At 37.3% G+C, this 25,540-nt stretch overlaps 1 protein-coding gene across 2 annotated transcripts in view; it reads left to right on the top strand.

Annotated features, from left to right (window-relative positions):
• Nucleotides 1-25,540, top strand: part of LOC138714606 (collagen alpha-5(IV) chain-like) — a 291,605-nt gene that overhangs the window by 145,083 nt on the left and 120,982 nt on the right. For both annotated transcript variants that reach the window (XM_069846628.1, XM_069846627.1), the window contains exon 2: nucleotides 9,158-9,352. In XM_069846628.1, the coding sequence (XP_069702729.1) occupies nucleotides 9,158-9,352 (195 nt within the window). The remainder of the gene's footprint in view (nucleotides 1-9,157; nucleotides 9,353-25,540) is intronic.

Here is a 25,540-nt window from a genome sequence, read left to right as displayed (position 1 = left end):
TTTTATGTGCTGAAAATGTATATTACGTACGCATAGTGGTAAAAATTACAAGAATACTTGCCAAAACATTAAAAATATTTACCCAAAATTTGACTCAAGTACCTCTTCTTTCGGGCGGCCGAGTAGCTCAGTTGGTAGAGCAGCTGGCTACGGACTGGAAGGTCCGGGGTTCGATCCCAGGCGGTGACAGGATTTTTTTCTCGTTGCCAAACTTCCAGAACGGCCCCGAGGTTCACTCAGCCTCCTATAAAAAAAATTGACTAGAGCCCGGACGAAAAGTTATGGCACCGGCGCGAGGGACGCATTTTAGTTCGTTTGCTTGGACTCGCCCTCACACTCAACTGGAGGGGTGTTGGGTTAGTTGGTTACTAGCATTCAGAGTGTTCAGATCGTTCTGCTACTACCGCTATTGCTAATACTGAAAACATTGTCCTTCAGAGCGCCCTCATTATGGAATTGTCTAGGATGTGAAATCATAGAGTCGTTCATAGTCAAGGACATGAAATAGTATACAATGTATGGAAATTCATGTCAGAAGAGGCTGTAAACGGAATACCAATTCCATCGAAAAGCATGTGTGCATGCCACTGGTATTTCAAAGTGAACCTTGGCAAGAATCAGGAAAGAAGGGAAAAATATTGAGGCAGGAACAGCAGATTCTTTCTCCAGTCCGGAAAAATCACAGCCGAAGAAGAAGATTGTTGCAGCTGTAGACAGTTTTGATGAGGAAGTCATAAGAAGACTCACCTATAATTTCTACGCTACGCATAAGCAGAGGCCGACTCTGCAATCGCTTCTTCCAAGAATGGATATCAGTGTATGATTATGTGAAGAAGTAGAGAACAATTATATTGAAAGTGAGCACGTGATGGACAGTATTTTGGAGAACATTTCCATAAACTTAGGGACATCTGATTCCAGCACAGATCAGTCGTCTGATTCGGTCGGAGAATAAGAATATAAAGATGGAATAGCGGGCGTAATTCCATTAGGTACCTTCGGACTCTTGAGTAGGGAAGTGGTGATACTAAGGTAAGACGAATGTTTTTAGAAAGAGATGAAACGGATATGCCTGCCGCTCTGAGCTTGAGAACCGTAACCCAAACAACCCCCACTCTACCCTGCTGGCCGGCAATTTAAAACTTCGCTCAGGTTGGTGCCATAACATCTCGTCTCAGCTCTACCAGGTCTTTCCCGGGAGTAAAAGGCAGTCAGAGCGTGGTGCCGATCACACCACCTCATTCTAGTGCCGAGGTCATGGAAGGCATGGGGCTCTACCTCCATGCCCCCCCCCCCAAGTGCCTTCATGGCATGTGACTGGGATACCTTTACCTTTTACCTTTTTACCTCTTCTTTCATAATAGGAAGGTAACGTGTAGTATTCACTAATAAGGGCAGAGCATATTTTACAGAAAATAATAATAATAATAATAATAATAATAATAATAATCCGTGGCGCTACAGCCCGTGAAGGGCCTAGACCGACCAGCCGGCTGCTGGCCTCACGCCCACATGCCGAAGCAGAGGTGGACGATCATCCAACCAGAATGGAGGTATCGTGTGGTTAGCACGATGATCCCCCCAGCCGTTATAGCTGGTATTCGCAACCGGATTTCGCTACCTATCGTAGCTCCCCAAGTGCATCACGATGCTGGGTGGGCACCGGTCCCATACGCTGGCCGAAATTTCATGAGAAAATTTCTTCCCCCATGAGGACTCGAACCAGCGCGCATTCCGTAACGCGAGTCCTAGGATTTTACAGAAAATAACAGCCTGGTATTTCGTACAGTACCCATGGAAACCGATCGAATTGCCTCTGGCTGTAGCGTTTGAGGTCCCGGATTCAATTGTGTATTACAGTCTAGTAAAACATTTTTTCAACTCGATCAAAACTCGATTAATGGATTAAATTTAAATAATTAATCGAATAAATATTTTGATCGATCGACAGCACTAATTATTATTATTATTATTATTATTATTATTATTATTATTTTTATTATTATTATTATTATTATTATTATTACTGCTTAGTAACACTTACGACCGTTACTGTTCGATCGCAATAATTGATAACTTAGAATTGAAATGAACTGAAAAAATGTGGATCACAGACAAAGAAGTGGAGTCACCATTGCATCATATGTGGGGATTCACCGATCACAAATGCAGAAGGAAAGAAAAGGAGTGGGCATTGTGAGTTGCTGCACCATACTGTTTTCGCTGTAAGAAAAATCCTAGTGTAAACACAAGCACGTGGCTGTCATACTCGTGATTGGCTCCCAGTCGAAACACTCACACGACGCAGGAAAATATAGTCCGTATTTGGAAACTATCATCTTGTTTTATTTGAAAATAAAAAATTGAATTCTAGTTGTTAAATACAATGAAACATATAACTTCACTCATATGTAAAACGATATGTAAAAGAAAAGCTACTTTTATATTTTGTTATGTACTATGAACGCGGATGAATACCAACAGTAATACTGAGGTAGTCTGTTCTTGTAACAAGCCGGCGACACTTGAGCTCGTAGTTGTTCACATAAGCACGTGGTACTGAAGTATGGCTTCTGCATCCTCGGTGTGTGTGGTTATTAAACATAAGAATGGAAACCCTCTCAAAAGCAGAGGAAAACAAATTGTCTTAAATTTATATAATAACTTATGTGAGTTTTAATTAGAGTAATTATAAAGTAAATGTTTCCTAAGCAAACGAATGCATAGTAGTGAGGTTAGGCTACTTGACGAGTAACGGGAAATGTTTAACATGAAATTGAATGTACAACAGTAGGCGGGAACACGTACTGAGAATCTATGGCGCCAAACAGCGGCCAATGAAGCCTCACTTCAGTCACGTGCTATTGTTTATATTAGGATTTTTCTTACAGCGAAAAGATTACAGAGCTGACCCTCTCTATGGATTTAAAATAACAATTTTTGGCTTATGTCCTATTTCATCTTTCAAACAAAGTAATTATTTATAACATGATGAATATCTCTGCGAATATTGGGAGGGGGAAGGTTCCTTATTAATTTTATTAGGGGGCGACGCTTTTAACTGCGTAAGTGGAGGGAGCAGAAAATGCCTTGTCCCCCAAAGTTGGCGTCACTGGAATCTGGCGTATACTGAGGAGTTTTGGTCAGTAATTGATTTCTTGTAAATAGTTTCCTTAATCTGTCACAAAATATTTCAATATCCAGTAATTTAATCGCTATACAATTTTGTTATTCTAGATTTAATTTTTAATTCAGTAAATATAAAATATTCTTGTTTCTCTATGATAAATTATCTAGCTTTAATTAGTCAGGTAATCTTTTCGTACTTTGATTTTATTGTAATTGTAATTGTAAATTTAATACTAATTGTAATTTTATTGTTCATATTATAGTTGGAATCTCCTGGTAGAGAGGCAGAGAAGGCCTGACGGCCTTATCTGTACCAGGTTAAATAAATAAATACTACTACTAATACTATTTCAAACTTTCACTCGCCAGGATTTGAAGCTGGGTGTGCAGCGTAATAAGCCAGCCACTCTGCTATTAGCCTGTAAGGTAGACCTTACTATCATCTGTGTTTACAGCGTGTGAACTCGGCACGGATTTCTATCAAGATCGGATCGAGAGGCTAGTTGTCAGTATTTACTGCAGACGGCGCACTTCTTCCTGCACTGTTAACTTACGTAATAGTGTAAACGAGTCCTCCTACGTGAATCTTACTGGGTCGGTCGCTGCCGTGATGTCACTGCCGTTACCAGGGCAACTTACCGCACGAGACTGGGTATTATACCAATATTTGTCGGTAGTTCATTGTGTAACATGTCAACAAAGTCGTCGTCTTCTAGTGTAGATGTTCATTTCCATATATACAGTATAAGTTAGCAGAAAAGAAAGTATCGATGTAAATGTTTCAGCGTCCTTGACACTTTTATTAAGTGCGCGCGCACACCCGCACAAACACCCTTTTTGTAATTTTTGCAAATATAAAGTAACTAGTGGCTTGTGCAGCAAATGCTGCAAACTAAGTTCATTAGACGTTCAAATAAACATTTTTCAAATTTATTTCCAATGAAGAATACCAGACATTTTTGAAGTTATTTGCTTCCATAATAGTGAAACATACTCCCTCTGAATGCTTTTTATGCCAAATACTTTTCCTTGAACCTATCCATCTTCAGTTCTTGAGTTTCAATGCGAAAACGCAAGTAACAATGTTAGGACGATCAGAGAATTTTTCATGTGGGAGTAATGCAGTAACTATTTCAGGTCATTGCGGATTATAGGTGAGAGTTAAGAAAAGTTCAGGTTCGATTAAAGCAAAGAAATATGAAATTAATTTTGATTTAGTTTCAAGACGCAGCTAAAATAGGAAACATGAATCATTACTACCTAGGAAAATTAGAGAATCACACATATAAATATGTACATCACACTGCCATTAAATATATGAAAAAGACCCACATCACTTGACTAATAACTATAAAAATATTTCATTTTTAATAACAATATTGTTACCTTACGTACGTTTTATAGTTTTCAGTAACATTATATATAGCTGTTATTCAGTAAATTATAGAAATGAAGATCTAATTTAAAATATTTTTCTTTGCGTCTACTTAGGCCTACATAAAACCTCAAAAGGTTTCACTTTCATATCATCAATATAGCATTAATGTGTGTAATTAGTGGCAAATAGGTATAGGCTACTCACATAATTGTATTAACTATAATAATATTTCATTTTTAATGGTAATAATCTCATCAAACATTCTTAAGTTTTGCAGTTCTCAATATGCAATACATAGCTGTACTCGGAAAACTACAGACCAGAGAATCAGACCTGTAAATTATTTTTATACGCCATCTGAACTCTAAATATGTCAGCAAACCTGCAGGTCATGGCCTTCGTGTAATATTGTTTATTGTAGTGTGTGTTTTGTTGTATTCTAAAAGCCATTATTTCTCAAAACTGATGACAGATGGATTTTGGAAAATAGTGAAATGATGTAGGAAAATTGACATTTCACTGAAAACTACTATTTTTCTGAAGAAAACTTTGGGTTCCAAGCTTGAAAATGAGGAGTCATTTATTAAAATCCGTTCAGCCGTTTTCCCGTAATTTCCATTACCAGTTCAAAATATATATAGATATTTTATAAAAATTGTGCTAATTTACTGTCTTATTGCATTATACTGCAAAACTTAAGACTACAATATTAAAATTAATTGAAACCATAGCAGTAGCTTTGATATTATGCAGGCAACCTGTTCAGCCCACCTGCTGGTCGTCTCTTTTTAGGACTGCCCACACTTGTATCTGTCGTACGTGCTTCCAAACCTAAGTACGTCACATGAAGAAATACAGCCACTGCAGTAGATTTCTTTAAGACAGATGAAGGCCATAACTTGAGAAGGGCTCCACGGCCCACCCAGCAACATATAGAACTGACTTGGTCGGGTCAAAGGCAGTCGGAGCGTGGTACTCATCACTAGGGAGCGGATTTTTATGTGCTAAAAAATTTAAATATATTTATTTTTATGTACTAAAAAGTACGAAAATATTTGCTAAAAATAAGAAAATATTTTTTTGCAAATATGACAAAAATACCTTACTTAGCTTGAAAAAAAATGTTACTAGGTACTCACCAACCACACTTGAGCGCTAGTAGTTGGCCGAGAATTGCAGTGAACAACAAAGGTCATCTCCAACTTCTCCATCACAAATGCATGCCGATTATCTCTGAACGACGACTTATACTGTGAAAACGATCTTTCCACATCACAGGACGTCAGACGTGCATATTTAAAGAGAGGAATGTCACAAACACAAACACCGTCAATTTCACCTACAGACACACCCTCCAATACTTGAGCAACTTTACACATTTTTTTATATACACTGTTTTCCCAAACATATTCTGGAATTTGTCCCTTAGTACTTGTACTTCTGAACCTGGTAGCGAGTCTAGTTTAATTTCCACGGCACGCACCTCCCTGTTTCAGACAACAGGTTTTTGGATGTTTAGAGTTTTTTATGGTGTCACACAAAACGCTTAGATTTGCTAATAGGAAAGCCAAATCGTTTTTTAAACAAGCTTCTTTCAGTATATCTTGAAGGATATCCATTGACGAAGCCCGATAACAGGGAATCACAACAAGGTATATTGCCTTACTTGATAGACATGAGCGAGGGGGGAGAGATTTGTTTAAATGAAATAATGTTCATACCCGAGCTCTTATCTGTTGTGTTTCACAAACAAAGCGTGGAATGAAATCATCTTCAGCAACAATAAACATTCCTAATTATGTGTTGCAAGATATCTCCTTCTTGTCCATGTTAATTTATTCTCTAATAATAACACTGATATGCTGCCTACCAGTTCTCAGAACTTGATGCGATACTATTACAGAAATGGATCACGGATGCACCACACAGCGCTTAGAAACACGAAGCAACCAAGAATAATTCTTAAAAAGATAGGCTAACGTATTTCTGAGTGACATAATTGATTTAGTTTTAAAATATTTAAAAGTTCTTGTAAAAAATTATTTAATTAAAAAAAAACTTCCAAGATTTATGTGTTTATAATAGATTTCCTGAAAATATGTATTTACATAACTTTTTTGTGAAAATATGTGTTTTTATGTGAAATAAAATTCGAGTTTTAAACTTGAAACTTCACGTTCAAAATTTTTAACTTTGTTAATTGTGTTTTATCACACGCAAAAAGAATATTTAATTACATAAGAATCCGCTCCTTGCTCATCACATACCCTCCATCTTGTGCCGAGAGGTCAAGAAGCATGGAATTCTACCTCCCTCCTTTCTATGCTCCTCAGCAGTATGTGTACGCGGACCTTCAACTTTATCTTTACCTTGAAACAATTAGTGCTCGATCATGTAGGCACTTAAGACATTAAAAAGGAACAAGCAAAAAGGCACTAAAACATGTAAAATTGCGAACTTATATTAAAGATGTATACAGGGTGTCTCAAAATGGACCGATAAATTGATTGTGCTAGTAGCCATAGAGTAAAGAAATATGCCAGTGAAATTCAAACATTTATATTTTAATATATATTTTTTCAAATTATTATTCCGTGAACGTGTTAAAGTCCAGTTCCAATAATGAAAGTTAAACAATCTCTGAAAAGTCGAAAGAAGGGAAAAACTACGTTTTTTGTGGGAGGGGGGGAAGATATTCCCGATGTTTTGCTTCTGTTTGCTTAGTTGATTTCCACGTTTTAATAGGTGAAATTATGCAAACTCAACATAACTCAAGAGTGATTAGGCAGTGTTTACGCGGCATGTCAGAAGTTGAGCTGTTCGATGCCAGGTAATAAACGTAATACTATTATCTACAGTCTACACCAACACACTGCCTAATCACAACTCATGTTCATTTCATATCTCAAGAAGTATTTCAGTTAGAAGATTGAAATCTTTTCTTTTAAGTGGACCACATTGCAGAGAATTTCGTTGGTTTATTTTTGGGGCGCACAATATAATGAATATATAAATTTTAAATGTTTTCACTTATTTTATGTGCTGCATTTTATACGTGAGCGGGTGTGTTTTAAGGTGCTTTATTTCCACATTTTACCTATGAAAAAAAGGCAATTTCACCGATCTAACGCTTGAGCTAATTCTTAACAAAATTAAATGAATTGTTAAACCGATTTCCTTTAAAAAAACGCAAGCAATAAAAGGGTCAAATACTTTTTGCGAAATTTTACTTAACTGATTTTTGTTAAGCGATACAATACATGAAAATTCTTATTCGAAATAATATAATGAAGTTTACATTTCAGTTTTTTTAGCTTAATATTATGTGAAAAAACGAGAAAGAATTCGAACTTCCTTTTATTTAACAATGTCGAGGGATTATGCATTAATAAAATTCGCTGCTGGCGCTCCTACATATACAGGGACATCATTTTATTTTTACTAACATTTTTAATATTAACTTGCCTATACCTCTGAATCAACGCCGTTTGCTACCCCCTTCCACGACTGGAGTTCGATGATACTGGCGTAATATACAAACAAATCACTTTACTAGGTATAGGAGGAAAGAAAAGTAGTTCATCCATTTACGTAAACTAGGAGATATTGCGCTTTTGAGTTTGATCATTTTCATTAGGTTTTTGTTTAATCAAAAAATACAGTACAGTATTAACAATGAGTGTTTTTACTCACGAACTGAGCTGTCCATGTAGACGTATTCATTATGCAGTGTATATTATACTGTCTACAGCACATTAGCGTACAATATAGAGAATGAAGTGAAATTGAGAAATAATCATAATATGGATATTTAAACACATTTTGCAAAATGGTGGCCGTTCACTTCGATACAGGCTTCAGTTCTAATGTGCATATTATCGCACTACAAACTATTGTACCTAATCCCAATTACCAGTTTCGTCCTTCGTACTAGTAACTCATGTTGAAATAATTCTGTGCCTACTCTATAAAAGAGTACTTTACGTACTGTAAATTCAATCTTCACTTCTGCCCGATCCGAAAAGATAAAATCACTCAGACATACTATCTACTCTCTGTCCAAGTGGTTATGTCGTAGGGTCGTAGAAAGGGGGGAAATCACGTGACAGTTAATTACTTAACGAGGCTTTTTTATTTAAGTTATTTTAAACAGTTGTATAATATTACGTAGACGTCCAATTCGTAACAGAAATTAATGTTCTCAGAAAAGAGCTAAGACAGCCCAGCCACTAGCTGGCGAATAAAAGCTGATGGGGGAAACCGGGATACGACGTAGGCAAATGGACGACAGTACCTGTGCGAAAATGATTCAATATTGAAAGCTCTTTCGTCACTGGAAAACGCGAACATATTTTTGGAACGTACTGTTGACTATGACCGTAAGGCTACTATGACTGTATATGCGGTCTTGGATCTGTGTGGAGGACGGTTGAACTTCATTAGTAGAAGGGGTGGGAGTGAAGTACATTAAAAAACTCAGGTACAATAAAAATTGAAGCAAAAATAAAATGATGTCCCCGTATTAAGATTCATGCATGGAACAATGACGTAACGTAGAATGTTCGCAAGTGCTGATTTTGCCCATGGTGTTGTTTGGTGTGTGCAGTGTTAAAGTTGTTTGTTAATTATGTTACCTTTTGTGTGTTGCAGGCTTGCAAAGGATGTGTGGGCGCGTACAAATGCGACTGCACCGGCATAAAGGGCCTCCCTGGAGAGGTTGGCGTGTTCGGCCTCAGGGGCAGTGAGGGCTATCCCGGAGACATCGGGCCCGAGGGACCGCCGGGCCCCAAAGGGGAGAAGGGAGCAAGTGGCGAAGATGGCGGAGCCGGCGATAAGGGCTACCGGGTGAGTAGAGTACATTTTCTAGTTAGTGTAAAAAGCTGTAGTGATGGTAAAGTGTAGCGAAATACAGTGAATTCCTAGGTGTGGTTATTCAACCTTCGGGTATACCAAGCCTCACTATGAGGCTCTATAGATCCTGGAAAAGCAGCGCAGGACCCTGGAACCTTTATCGTACTTTTGGTCCCTTTTCTCACCCTAATTTTTTGGGCAAATATATTCCGAACACTCTGTATATGGGGTAGGCCTACTACAGTAATAATGAAAAAACTTCAGGCTGTACCTCTTGAGCATTATAAATTTGTTCCTCCACAATATACAGAGTGAACCTTAAGTAATGTCATTAATTTTAGGGGTTTTTCATTGAGATATTTCGAACAAAAAATTTGATACACTTTTGCTCATTTTAGCTTCCTTTGCGAGATAAAAATTGTTTTATATGAAATATATCATAGCGTGTTTTGGGAAAGCTATTGATTTAATTTTAGCTTTGAAATAATTTTTGTTTTGTCCTTTAATTAAATGTGCATAAATTTAATCAGAACAAATGTAACTTTTCGTTGTGCAAAATTTTTTAGTGTTACATTTGGTTGCATCAAATTTCTGCAGATTTAAGGGACACTGGGACTGAGTTTCGAAACTTTTAAGGGGAGGCAGAGGTGAATATTTCAAAATCCACAAAATTTATCCGATTTGTTTGAAATTGATCATTGGTACTAAGTATATTATTAGTAATGGACATACCAAGTTTCAACTTTCTAAGTACAATAGTTCTGTAAGTATTAATAATTTTATAAAACTTTATATAGTTTGATATAAAATGCTCCATTCACCATATTGTAAAAAATTTTTAATATTTCTTTTTATTTATATGTTCAGAGAAGATATATAAATAATGATAAGTATTAGTTTATTATGGGAATAATAGGTATAGTAATACAGTTATCTTGGTTTTAATTTCATACTTTTAAAGGGCACAAAATCAAAAACTAACATCGGAATATGAAAATAAAGATAATAAAAATTGAAAAAAAAACAAATTTTCATTTTTTCTTCAGTTTTGTTCGAAAATTTCACCTCTGCCTCCCCTTAAAGTTTTTTATTAATTTCTTTCAAATTCGGTGAGTTTATTGTGTCTGTACGTTTAAATACAGTACCAAATTTAATCAAGTTTCATTCATTAGTTCCTTAGATATTAATTTGCATGTATTTTGATGATAGTAAATTATGCGTAAATTCAAAACATCCCTGACGGCTTCAGAATTGTTTTTGTTTTTAAAAATCTTATACGAAGAACTTACATTTCACGCTACGCATGGATTTTTAAATTTGAGAATTGGTTCAGGAGTTAAAAGTTTTCTTACAAATTACAATTTTTGCTTGATTATTTTTCTTTAATTTTTAGAAGTTAGAAATCCATACCATGAAAAGTTTTCAGTGAAGAGCTGATTCCATGCACAGCTTTGTGCTGAGTATTCTTTCAAAGTTTCATGGAAATCGGAGCAAATGGAAGCCGCGAGGTACTTTATTATTGAACAAAGACGTAGTTTTGGGAAAACGTAATTTTTGGTGGATGTGACATTCTAAAATTGGTCGCCAGACCTTTAAAAGTAGTAGACGGAGACTAAATATAGGACAGGATGTTAAACAAATGTAGGCCTATAAGATAAATTATTTATGTAAAAAAAATATTTATTTTTATCATTTTGGCCAAAAATTCAGTCCTAGTGTGCCTTAAAAGACAAAACTAAAGTTCTTTCAATTATTTGTTATTATCTCTTAAGGCTGGTTCACAACAAACCGGGAACGAGAACCAGAATGAAAACGAGAAGCAGAGGACGTGAATATGAAAATTTTTTATTCACAATAAACCGAGAACGTAGACGACTATGCATATCGATATGCATGTCAATAACGATATGTAAAGTCGATATTACGCATTCTGATGTTATTTGTGTATAATTGACCAATGGCGTTCTCTCATGAGTACAAGGCAGCCAACATAAACACAGGTTAACCAACTTCGAAATTTCAACTGAAACATTTCATTAGGTACAGTACTATAAATATGCCCATGCATCTTTATTATCACAACCTATTTTAAGTCTACCATAACGTAAAATAATTAGAGAAGAAACATTTGCAATAGAACAAAAATGAACACAACAGTAGTTATTCAATTGAAGCATGAATATGTTGTGTGTAATACAACCAATACAGTAATAAAATATGATTCACTTACGATCGGTGTTCAAAGATGCAGCTATTGAAAGCCACGTATTCTCCTTCATCTTTATACGAGGCGCGCCGCTTATCGTAAACGTGAAGATTTTCCTCAACACTCAATATTAGAATCTCATCAAATAAAACTTGCGTCATGATGGACAGCACAGAACAAAATAATGCATAGGTTATGTCACGGTCTTGCTACAAAATATACGACGACAAAATATCTTTTAGATGGCAATAGAATGAATCTAGCGGGCTGTGATCGGAAACGTGAACGCCAAAGTTGAAACTTGGCCAACTCTCCGTTCCCGATCCCGGGCTCCGGCAAGCTTTTCCTTAATTGTGAATACTCACATTTAAATGTACATATTTTAACAATTTTACCGTTTTCGTTTTCATTCCGATTCTCGTTTCCGGTTTATTGTGAACCAGCCTTTAAATTGACTGAGCGTATTCGAAACTAAATCAATGGCTTTAAAAAAACACGCTCTGAATGTTTCATATAAAACAATTTTTATCTCGAAAAGGAACCAAAAACGAACAGAACTGTATTTAACTTTTTTATTTGAAATACTTCGAAGAATAACCCCAGAAATTAAAGACATTACTTACGGTTCACTCTATATATTTGAGTTACCTGAACCGATTTCATAAGGCCATTTATATGAACGTTAGCTGCAGCAGCCTAAGTGTAAGCTGGACCCGTTCTGCAGAATATTACCCAATTGCAGCACCTGAGGCAGCGATGGAAGGGGACTACAGCGCCATCAGCCTGAGGCTGGAGTAGAATTATTCGGTGAAAGGACGACCTAACCCACATCAAGTGGGAAGGGGCAGGTTCTAGCATACCTTTTCCAGGAATCGTAAAGATGCATTCTTGTTTCCTCATTTGCAAGAAAATGCCGAGAGCTAGATGGACGAAGAAGACAACTCTCCGCGCACAGCATGGACAGAAACAATGGAAAGACCCAAATATTTGTTCCTATCTTGTGTCCTTGTAAGAGTGACTGATCGATATATGCTTGGGCTCCAAGCCTACTACTGCCCGTGTGCACCATTCTCGATTAAAATTTGACCATGGTTAAGTCGGCACTTGACCATCTTCAACGCCAATTTGCGGAGTATCAATCTCGATCAAAGTTAAACAAGCGAGTTGATGATTATCAAATTTGATCACGGGTGTGGGACCGATTATCTTGAATTGAACATGGTCAAGTCTAGAAAACCAAAATGGCGGCACGATTTGACGTACTTGATGGAATTCAAGATGAAATGATGTATCTTGAACACGCAAATCACTGCGGAAATAACAGAATTGGTGTTATTGTAGAAAGAGTAAGTTTGTAGATGAATAATAAAAAAATTTTTTTTTTCTCAAAATAGTCTAATGTTTTACATATGTTTCTGCTTTTGAAGATCGGGACTTTACTTGAGGACAAAATATTATTTAGGCCTGACTGTCCAATTTTGTTAACATAATAATAAAGTAGTTATTCTGTGCCGGTAATAATATAGTAAAATTAAATGACCATTTTGTAGAATGCGAGATTATCACTTATTAGCTATAGATTTGCCGTTCGAAACTATTAGGACCTACATGACGTTTTGGACAATTAGGCTATTTACGCTTGAATTAAGAGAAATTACACGGATACCTTCCTTTCCCTCTTACTCCAAAATTCCAACCTTGTGAACACAAAATAAATGGATAAATTTCAGAACAAGGATACTTTCCTTTCCCTCTTACTCCAAAATTCCAACCTTGTGCACACAAAATAAATTGGCACTAAAAACTTCCTTTTCGTATGCATGATGATGCGTATTCGACATACACAGACGGATTGATTTTTTTTGTTATTATTATTTTAAAATAATTGTTAGCGAGGTATCCGTATACTGAAAATTTCCCAAATAAATTATTGGCACTGAAATGTGTATTTTCGTAAGCAAGATGATGAGCATTCGACAAACACATACAAATCTGCTCTTTTTAGTAGCCTATTTCAAGATAATTGTCAGTGAGGTATCCGTGTACTGAAATTTTCCCAAATAAGTTATTGGCACTGAAATGTGTCTTTTCGTAAGCAAGATGATGAGCATTCGACAAACACATACAAATCTGCTCTTTTTAGTAGCCTATTTCAAGATAATTGTCAGTGAGGTATCCGCATACTGAAATTTTCCCAATTATTATTATTATTATTATTATTATTATTATTATTATTATTATTAATATGAAATAATCACTGTATAAATTACGTTACAAATTATGTGGAATTATGTAAACACGTATAACTCATGTTGAATTGTGAGGTTAAATCCAACCAGGTAGCCTGCTTTTCTCTTAGAGAACTTCCGTCAGTACTTTTATTCTGTAATATGGATGCAGAATTGGTGACGAGTTCTAAAAGAATTCCCACTTCGAACTGTGAGAAGTTCGGTGCTCTTTTCTTTTTTTCTTCCATGATTATTGAAACTTGTTATTTGAAAACTGTGAGGATGTTTGAAACAGTCCGACAAACAAAAACGTCCACACCTGTGGAGTAACGGTCAGCACGTCTGGCCGCGAAACCAGGTGGCCCGGGTTCGAATCCCGGTCGGGGCAAGTTACCTGGTTGAGGTTTTTTCCGGGGTTTTCCCTCAACCCAATACGAGCAAATGCTGGGTAACTTTCGGTGCTGGACCCCGGACTCATTTCACCGGCATTATCACCTTCATTTCATTCAGACGCTAAATAACCTAAGATGTTGATACAGCGTCGTAAAATAACCCAATAAAATAAAATAAAAACAAACAAAAACGAAGCGATAATTGACAGAGTGCGTTCGTTCGCTGTTTTATACGCGGTAACCTAGCGCTCAGATGATTCTTCTCAAGCGAGCGTACCGTCAGATGACGGTACTGAGTTGATCGAAGGAAAATGATCATTGTCAGGAATTAACCATGTTTCCGTGATTTCTGATAAACGGGCTAGATGTTCGAGAATGATGCACACGGCCATAGTTGTCTCATTCGCTCTGAAGGATTTGGGTAATTATAAAGTTAAGAAAGCTGGAAAGAGTGCTTAAAGTAGGCCTACTTCGGAGGAAGAGCTTACCGCTGAAAGCTAGTCCACTTGCCATTGCTTCCATAGCGTCGCTTCTTAGTTGCCATCGGGTCTCGAACCTGAGATTCAAGTTAGCTCCGTCCGTCACAAGTCGGGATTTCACCGACGACGGCTCTCGCTGCCAAAGCGTCGGCAGAAGAAGCGAGCTGTGTTGAAGGGTGGAGCAGGAGATTCAAGTGGCGCGGAAAATCTCTAACGAAAGACGTGCTGGATGGAGATCACCTGGCTGCGACGTGGCAACGCCTGCGAAGTCGCTGGCGCGTGCTGTGGTCACTTCCAGACAACACGATTTTACCAAGTCTAGCAGAGCGAGGGACAATGTACTCTCGTGTGCTATTGTTAAGCTCTGAAGCGCAGTCTTCAACCTTTTTCCAGATTTTGTAAACAAGAATGCTGGCACAACTATTATTTCAGGCCTTTCTGAGAGTGGAAACTCATTTTATTAAAAAAAAAATCCACGAATCTGCATTAGAATCTTACAGTTGTTCATCAGAAGCTCATGGTAATCCGTACACCCAAATTAACTCGATTGATAGCCTCTAGCATCTCGCGTATCATAGCTAAACGGTTTTCTCTTTATTCCTAACGGTACCCACAGCAGAAAATACATTCCTTTCACTGCCACCCTCACCGGTGTAGATCGGCCGGTAGCTGCTCCGAGACCGTGCATGGGCGTGTGTTCCAATCCTGCTTTAGCTCATTACCTGCTTCGGTTTTTCACAATTGTAAGGCGAATATCACGTATTTCCATGGCGAATACTCGAACTTATCTGCCAAATATAGTCACAAATTCTGTCGAAGCTAGATAACCTTGCAGTTGATACAGTCGTTAAATAAAATATTAAATAAATCATTGCCACCCATACATACTTAGCATACGACTTAATTACTTCATATGGCAAAATCTTTGTCACTTTCATTGCAAAACGTATCTTCATATGATTTATATAAGCACAAACGACACAAAAAGTATATTTGCAGAAATAACGAAAAATGTTATCAGTGTCTTACTAAACACAAAATGAATATCGAAAAACACACATTTTCTTCTCGATGTCATCATAAGGAACATCGTAAAATACACACTTTCTTTTCGGTGTCATGAGAAGGAAGATCGGAAAACACAGACTTCTTTTCGATGTCATCAGAAGGAAGATTGGAAAATACAGGCTTTTCGATGTCATCAAAAGGAACATCGGTAAATACAGACTTTCTTTTCGATGTCATCAGAAGGAACATCGGTAAATACAGACTTTCTTTTCGATGTCATCAGAAGGAACATCGGAAAATCGGCTACAGACTTTTTTGGAGTCATCAGAAGGAAGATCAGAAAACACAGATTTTCTTTTGGATGTCAGCAGAAGGAATATCGGAAAATACAGACTTTCTTTTCAGTGTCACCAGAAGGAAGATCGGAAAACACAGACTTTCTTTTCGATGTCATGAGAAGGAATATAGGAAAATACAGACTTTCTTTTCAGTGTCACCAGAAGGAAGATCGGAAAACACAGACTTTCTTTTCGATGTCATGAGAAGGAATATAGGAAAATACAGACTTTCTTTTCGATCTCATGAGAAGGAATATAGGAAAATACAGACTTTCTTTTCGATGTCATGAGAAGGAATATAGGAAAATACAGACTTTCTGTTCAATGTCACCAGAAGAAAGATCGGAAAACAGACTTTCTTATCGATGTCAACAGAAGAAACGTCGAAAAATACAGACTTTCTTTTCGGTGTCATCAGAAGGAAGATAGGAAAACACAGACTTTCTTTTCGATGTCATGAGAAGGAACATAGGAAAATACAGACTTTCTTTTCGATATCATCAGAGGGAACATCGGAAAATACAGATTTTATTTTCGATGTCATCAGAAGAAACAAAGCACAGACTTTGTTTCGATGTCATCAGAAGAAACCTCGAAAAACACAGACTTTTTTTCGATGTAACCAGAAGGAACATCGGAAAATAGATTTAGGTTCGATGTCATCAGAAGGAATATCGGAAAATACAGACTTTCTTTTCGATGTTATCAGAAGAAATATCGGAACACACACTTTTTTATACCATCAAAAGAAACATAGGAAAAAAACTTTTGTTTTCGATGTAATCAAAAGAAATATCAGAAAACACACTTTCTTTTCGATGTCACTTCCTTTCTAATACCATGAAAGGGAAAATCGGAAAATACGCGTTCTTTTTTAATACCATCAAAAGAAATATCGGGAAACACGCAATTTATTCAAGATTGCCAGTTGGGTAATAATAAAATTGTCCAACTATTTTGTTATCAAAATCCCATTTTGTATTTGACGAATGTCAGAGATTACGAACATAGGTGAAATGAAAATAAACTCTTCGACAGTAGTTAAACATTTGATATGGTCAATTTCTTCGATCACGGTTGTTGAATGACAGTCTCGGAACACGGTCAAAACACTTGGACAAAATTTAAATTATTTCTTCACCACTTTGTCCATTGTGCAGTCTTCGGAAAGAAATGGATCAGACTCATCTTCAGCAATGTCCAGCCCTTTCCTCTAAACCCACTGTGTGTGGGAAATATTGAAGAGCAAGAGAGTTAATGGCTTAATTGCCAAGAACTCAGCATTATTAACAACATGCCGCTAGGATTCGTAAGATGGCAGTAAACGCAGGAGGAATGGAGTGGCGACGACGGTGCTCTGAGGGAGCCTGCTTCAGCACTGTCCTCGGCAGCTTGCACTCGCCGAGATCTCAACTCGGGTCTCCGGTATGAGAGGGCTAACGGTGCGGCACTATGGTAATGAAATTGTGGCATTCCAACAAAAATTAACTTTTCTCATTTGGGCGATGGGCTGGCTGTCTGAACCCCGTGATCATGCTCGGGCATCTTCGCAACAAAAAGTGGCCTGCATCCCGCGCGCCCCCTGGTGGAGCAGAGTTCAACAACCCGAGCGAGCCGCGCACCGTTAGTGCGCGAGTTCGAGACCTCACAGAAGAGTCCCCTGTATCCCAGAGCTGACAGCGCTTCCACGAATCGTGCAAATGGGGACAGTGACGCCGAGTAACCCCGCCCCAGCTTCCCGGCCTGCTCACAGGACGCGCGCCAGAGCAACAGCTTTCGCTTGCGTGTGTGTCGTACCATTTAAATTGATTATTTCTTTCTGGACAATTAGCTGTAATAGAAGAACTTCTTCTTATGCTTCGTTGTCCGTCCCTAAACAACATAATGCTCGGAATCCAAGACTCTGTTCATAGATACAGGGTGATTTAGAGTAGTATGTGTTTTAAGGGGTGGTATAATAATAATAATAATAATAATAATAATAATAATAATAATAATAATAATAATAATAATTTATTTTAGCTGGCAGAGTTAAGGCCGTAAGGCCTTCTCTTCCACTCAACCAGCAAAAAGTGTATATACATATGCATGAACTTACAAAGAATTCAACAATTTGATTTAGATGAGAGTTACATGTATACAAGAGTTATTTACGAATTAAACAACAAAATACTATGAACTATTAATTAAACACTGAAATAAACTGTGTAGCAGAATTAAACTAGAATGCATAGAATGTTAATATATTTCAAATGATATTAGATAATAGAAAGAGATTATTATGAGACAGTTTTGAAAATACAGCACAATCAGGATGATGTCTAAAGAAAAAAGTAACAGTGTAGTCAGTGATAGTTAAAATCAGTATGATTGGAGTGAAATGCTAATAAGGTTATCTTTTAAGCTGTTCTTAAAGGTGTTTGTTGTCTTGCAGCCCCTAATACTTTGTGACAAGGAATTCCATTGACGCGAGGTGGATATTGTAAAAGATGAGGAATAACAAGATGTTCTATGAAGAGGTATATTTAGCGTGCCACAGATAAGTGATCTGGTATTTACGTCGTGGTTAGAGTATAGATAAGAGAAACGAGACGAAAGGTAATTTGGTGTTGAGGTGTGCAGAATTCGAAAGAGTAAAGACAGAGAGTGTAAAGTTCTGCGTTCTTTAAGTTGGAGCCACGAGAGACTTGCGAAGGACGGTGATACGTGATCATATCGTCGGATGTTGCACACGTATCTGACGCACATATTTTGAGCTCGCTGTAACTTGACTGACAGTTCAGAACTTAGGTCACTTAACAAAACGGACTATTCTGAATATAAATATGTGTTCAATTTTCAATGGTGTGGAGATCCAGCTGGTTGAATGTTACTCATAACCAAATCCCAGGCGTCAAGTCGACATGACGCTAAAAATTTTTACGTGGCGTCTCATTTTTTTTTATTGAGTGTTTCCAGTTTTTCTTGGGAAAGATAAATCCGGTAGTTTCCCGTTCCTGCCGCACACCACTCTCTCTTTCGAATCTTAAAATATTTCAAAGGGCTCCAGCGTGGAGGTGAAGAGAGTGGATTTGACTAATTAGACCCTCCGGACTTCACCGAGAAAAATAATGCGAACAAATGTAGTCTAGATTATCAGACTGATATCGCACTCGGCGAAGATTCTCTTGCAAATACTGAATCGATGTTTATATTCCAAGATGAAAGAACAGTTGGAAGAAGAACAGTTTAGCTTCAGGAAGGGAAAAGGTACGAGAGATGCAATTGGACTGCTAAGAACAATCGGGAGAAAGATGCCTAGAGAAGAATAAAGAAGTGTATGTAGTATTTGTGGATCTAGAAAAGGTTTTTGACAGAGTGGATTGGAATAAACTGATGGGGATCCTAAAGAAAATAGGTGTGGATTGGAAAGAGAGTAATCTTTATATGAAACGTAGGAGAAGAAATGTCAGAAAGAAGTGAAATTAGGAGAGGAGTATGTCAAGGATGACATCTACTTGGAGGATATAGGAAAGAACTGTTTTAAGAATATGGGAAGAGTGATAGTAGGAAGAAGAAGAAGAATGAAGTGCATAATATTTGCTAATGATATAGCTTTGCTAACAGAAGAGGAGGTGATACTAAGGAATATGCTACTGGAGCTAAATGACAGCTGTGAGCAGTATGGGATGAAGATAAAGTAATGCAAGTAAGACGAAGAATATGTTCATAGGAAGGAAAATGAAGAAGGTAAACTTGCGAATTCTAAATGAGGCAGTAGAGCAAATGTATAGCTTCAAATACTTGGGGTGTACTATAAGCAGTAACATGAGCTGCTGTCAGGAAGTCAGAAGGAGGATAGCAATAGCAAAGGAAGCTTTTAATAGAAAAAGGAACATCTTCTGTGGGCCTCTGGAGAAAGAACTAAGGAAGAGACTAGTGAAGTGCTTTGCATGGAGTGTGGCATTCCATCTCAAAATTTGCTTTTAGACTTTAATATACTTAACGTAAGACAAATTTGTTATATTGTATTAATAAAATTCGTACATAAAAATCGAAATAATTTTGAATTGTATTCTCATAGTTATGAAACAAAAGGTATGAATTCTTCAAGATTGTTTGATCCAAAATGCAATACTGTTACAGTATTTAATCATAGTAGTAATTTAGGTCCAAGAATATATAACAAATTTATATTTAAATATCCTAATCTTGTCAATTCTAATAGTTCTAGTATTAAATTAAAAAAGTTATGTATGGGGTTCGATCCCAGGTGGTGACAGGATTTTTTCTCGTTGCCAAACTTTCAGAACGACCCCGAGGTTCACTCAGCCTCCTATAAAATTGAGTACCGGGTCCTTCCCGGGGGTAAAAGGCGGTCAGAGCGTGGTGCCGACCACACTACCTCATTCTAGTGCCGAGGTCATGGAAAGCATGGGGCTCTACCTCCATGCCCCCCAAGTGCCTTCATGGCATATTACGGGGATACCTTTTTATAAAAATTGTAAATTTAAATTTATATACTATAATTGCATAGTAGACACAAGACAAATTGTATTGTATAATTATTAATTTCAATTCAGGAATCCGCCCCTGAGCACGATTTCTACTGTTACAGGGGCGAGCTAAAGTTTTTCTTTATATATTATATTTTATGTTACAGTTATTAGCAAAATAATAAACAAATAAATAAGTAAATAAATAAATATGGGGCAGAAACATGGACATTACGACGAAGTGAAGAGAAACTAATAGAAGCATTTGAAATGTGAATATGGAGAAGTGGACAGACAGAATAAGAAATGAAGCTGTGTTGGAAAGAGTGGGTGAAGAAAGAATGATGCTGAAACTGATCAGGAAGAGGAAAAGGAACCAGTTGAGTCACTGGCTGAGAAAATACTGTTTACAGAAGGATACATAGGAAGGAATGGTGAACGGGAGAAGAGTTTGGGTCGAAGAAGATATCAGATGATAGACGACATTAAGATATATGGATCTAATGTGGAGACTAAAAGGAAGGCAGGAAATAGGAAAGATTGGAGAAAGCTGGATTTGCAGTGAAAGACCGCCCATGAGCAGTGGTGCAGGTACAGCCCTCTTCTGTCAAGAATCCCGGCTGTGTGACGTGTATAATTGTGAACTAGACATATGACGATCGGGAAGCCTTCTGCGGAATTGTTGGCACTGCAGCGCCCACGTCTTCCTGGCCTCGCGCCTCAGACTCTGGAGTGGGTCGCTGACTGCTATCACTCCCTGTCGCGTCGTGGCCTATTTCTGCATGCCGCATTCTCACTCTTTCCGCTTGGCTGCCTAGCACTGTGCATTCCACGCAGCTTCTCTCTTGTTGTCTTGCTATCATGCTGCAGTACCAAAATGTATCGAAGCCGATAACGAGTAGCAAGAACATTATCGATAGCAGTATTGCAGTTGATATCGGAAGAATAGTAGTCGATAGCTATTTATATCACCGGCATCGTAGCTTGCTTGTTATTCAATTTGCATGCGTTTTCCTATTTTATTGAGTACTCCACACAGTTGGGGGAAGCATGCAGTTACTGTATTTACAAAATTAGCCGTACCCGTGCGCTCCGCTGCACCTGTTAGAAATAAATATAAAGCAATTACATAATTAAAATAGGAAGTTTGATCCAGGGAACATTCGTGTTTGATAGAAGGATATTTCTTTCTTTCGAAAATGTAAGAATTCACGATATCCTATTGCCATGGAATGAATAACTGTGTTTTTTCTTCCTACTCAAAAATGTTATATTTTGCACATAGGAGTTACTGCAGGCACAACAACGCTATAATCTGAGGCGGCGGTGAAAATTTATTGTATTGTTATTTTCAAAAGTCTTTTATATCCTTAAATATCAGTCCTATCAAAATTTTGCATAGAATAAAACTTATCGGAAATCATTGTTAAAGAAACTTTTGTTATGTAACATTTTTCACAAAAAGAAATAATAAGCGAGATATTTCGATTTATTTAATTCAGGCCCCCTTATAACCCCCCTTTTAAATAACGTATTTTGAATGCCATATAGCCTAAAATCTAAGTTACAACGAACTTAATTTATATTCCAATTTTCATCGAAATCCGTCCAGCCATTATCGCGTGAAAAGGTAACAAACATCCAGACAGACAGACAGACAGACAGACATACAAACAAAAATTTCAAAAAAGCGATTTTCGGTTTCAGGATTGTTAATTATACATGTTAACGCCAATTATGTTTGGAAAATCGAAAATTACCAGAACAATTTTGGCTACAGATTTATTATTAGTATAGATATGGAAGATGATTGACATGCAACTTACATTTCCGTTTGGAAAGTACACATATGGAATGAGCTGCGAGGAGGAGTTTAGTTGTTTTTCAACCATGGCTTTGCCATCATAAGGAATGTTTTATTGGTATAAAATATTGATATGACACAAACGGCAGAAGGTTAAAACAATGATATGAAGAAAACTTTTCCAACGCATTACGCTCACAGTATGGACGTTATGATAGTGACTTTGCTACTCTTGTGCCCCCTTGTATAAGTTTGGGGATACTGGCTTCAGTTTGACCCGTTACTGAAGAAGATCAGCGGGTGAAGGGCGCTACTGGATTGATGAAGTGAAGCCCAATTGACATTTCACACTTATATTTGGCAATTTAACTGTCAGTTATGATTATATCATTATTTATGCAACGTTCAGCACTCTTTGTTTATGCATCCGATACCATTACTGCCAACTTGCTGTAGACTTCTTCTTTTTTGTTGCAAAGAAAGATTAGACCGGTGATTCTCAACCGGGGGCCTGCGGTCCTCTGCAGTGCCAGTGGGAGACTGCGAACAAAATAATAATAATAATAATAATAATAATAATAATAATAATAATAATAATAATACTTACTGCCTTTTAAGGAACCCGGAGGTTCATTGTCGCCCTCACATAAGCCCGCCATTGGTCCCTATCCTGAGCAAGATTAATCCATTCTCTATCATCATATCCCACCTCCCTCAAATCCATTTTAATATTATCTTCCCATCTACGTCTCGGCTTCCCTAAAGGTCTTTTTCCCTCTGGCCTCCCAACTAACACTCTGTATGCATTTCTGGATTCGCTCATACGTGCTACATGCCCTGCCCATCTCAAACGTCTGGATTTAATGTTCCTAATTATGTCAGGTGAAGAATACAATGCGTGCAGTTCTGTGTTGTGTAACTTTCTCCATTCTCCTGTAACTTCATCCCTCTTAGCCGCAAATATTTTCCTAAGCACCTTATTCTCAAACCAATGTTCCTCTCTCAAAGTGAGAGCCCAAGTTTCACAACCATAAAGAACAGCCGGTAATATAACTGTTTTATAAATTCTAACTTTCTGATTTTTTGACAGCAGACTGGATGATAAAAGCTTCTCAACCGAATAATAACAGGCATTTCCCATATTTATTCTGTGTTTAATTTCCTCCCGAGTATCATTTATATTTGTTACTGTTGCTCCAAGATATTTGAACTTCTGCAACTATTCAAAAGATAGCCTATATTTGCATTTCGTACAATATTCTCGTAATAATAATAATAATAATAATAATAATAATAATAATAATAATAATAAAATAAATAAATTCTTTTAAAACTTGTTCTGTGAAAATTTACACAACCATTTGTTCAATTCAACAAGTTCTTCATGATTTAAAAGCCGCTGTATGGTGTGGCATCTCTTCACAAATTCATCATTGGTCCATATCTTTCGAAGAAGACAACAATGAAATAATATATATTGTCACAGTAAAAGGGGAGTGGTACTACAATATGCTATAGGCCCTAGAACTTCGTCACCTCTAAACTGAGGAATCACGACCCTGGAAAACATAATCTTCATGCAAGATATCGTATCGTTCCACATCTACACCCTGCGAAACAATTAGGCTACACCGATCTTTGGCGATCATATCATCGGGTAGATATTTTGCAAGAATATGGCATCCACGACCTGCAGTCAGTGGCGGCTGATTGACTGAGGCAAGTGAGGCCGGGCCTCAGTCACTTGGCTTAACTGAAATCAAATTTTGTGTTTTTATATAATGTATTAGTTATTTGAATGAAGCATATATCGCTGTAGAAGCATTTGAAAACTTTGATGTATATAGACCTGTTTTGCAGTAAAATTTGTTCCTGAGGCCGGAATCGCTCGTGCCAGGTCTGGCTTGTGATGTATATAGACCTGTTTTGCAGTAAAATTTGTTCCTGAGGCCAGAATCGTTCGTGCCGGGTTTGGCTTAATGCATTTCATGTCCTTTCGCGGGCTTCGAGTTTACGCTTAAAACGTTGTAGCTGAGGCACAATTCGGCTGGCCTGGTCAGGTTTCACTCGTCCCATCCATGGGCCGGCCTCAAGGGTAGAGTGGGGTGGGAATAGCAGTGGTGACTTGTCTTCCTAACTGGGCCATAAATAACAAAATTCCAGCTCTTTGGCAGGCAGAAACCCACTCGAGATTCTCTCCCCTTATGTCTCAGTTTATGACATAAGCGAGGGTGTTGTGCTATTGTACTTCGTAGTACAGTAGTGAATCTGGGCCAATGTTGTTATGTATTTCGGGAAAATATAAACAGAAACAAATGAGAGAAATAATGCTGGTGCAGTTAATTCATTGTTAGAGTGTCCTTTTTCGAGAAGAAATAATACTAAAAGAAAGGAAGTTTTAAATAAAGAGAGAGACTACCGAGATACGTACGACATCGCTGATAATTTTTCTGACACATAATCTTAAAACGCGAGTTTCTGTTGCATCCTGGTATGGACAACATAAATGGTTATGTGATAATGTGGTGCAAAATAAACTTCTCTTGGCCTTGTTTGTTGCTGTCAAAGGAAAAAAAATAAAAAGAAAAGAAAGAAAGGGGAATTTCAACACACAATATGGGATGCTTCATCACACTGAAACAATCACTGAAACTCAGAGCATAACAGCTTATTTGGTGAGTGAAATTATTATTTTTCATTGATAGTAATAAGAATAGACTAATAATAGTAATAATAATAATAATAATAATAATAATAATAATAATAACAATAATACTAATAATACAGTAATAATGATATTAATAATATAATAACAATAATAATTAATATCATAAACAAACATTTCCTATCGGAGGCACTTAAACTAGTTGCATCTGGCCTCACCGAGGATTTCGATCACCGGCCGCTACTGCCTGCAGTTGTCATTTCCGCCGACATTTGGTTGTGGGATTACTTTAAAGAATGAGTTTTCGTGGCACACCCAATAATCCCACATGCTGTGTGTGGTGTCGCAGAAAGAATTATCTTTATTAATCAAGAGAACTACGGACATATTGTTTCCAACGTTTCTTTATTCTGTATATTTATTGTCATCAAAGTTATTATTCTTTTAGAGATCCAGTTGTTTCCAATTTGTTTACCAGTCCCAGTATTGTGTTTGTTTGGAGAAATTACGAACACCAAATTCTCTCTGGTATGCCCTTTGAGTAGCTGCAATTGAATTCGTAATCCAGTATTGCTTCACAAGGAAGA

Source organism: Periplaneta americana, chromosome 15, assembly GCF_040183065.1.
Source record: "Periplaneta americana isolate PAMFEO1 chromosome 15, P.americana_PAMFEO1_priV1, whole genome shotgun sequence".
NCBI lineage: Eukaryota > Metazoa > Arthropoda > Insecta > Blattodea > Blattidae > Periplaneta > Periplaneta americana.
This window is presented reverse-complemented; position numbering and strand designations above follow the sequence as displayed.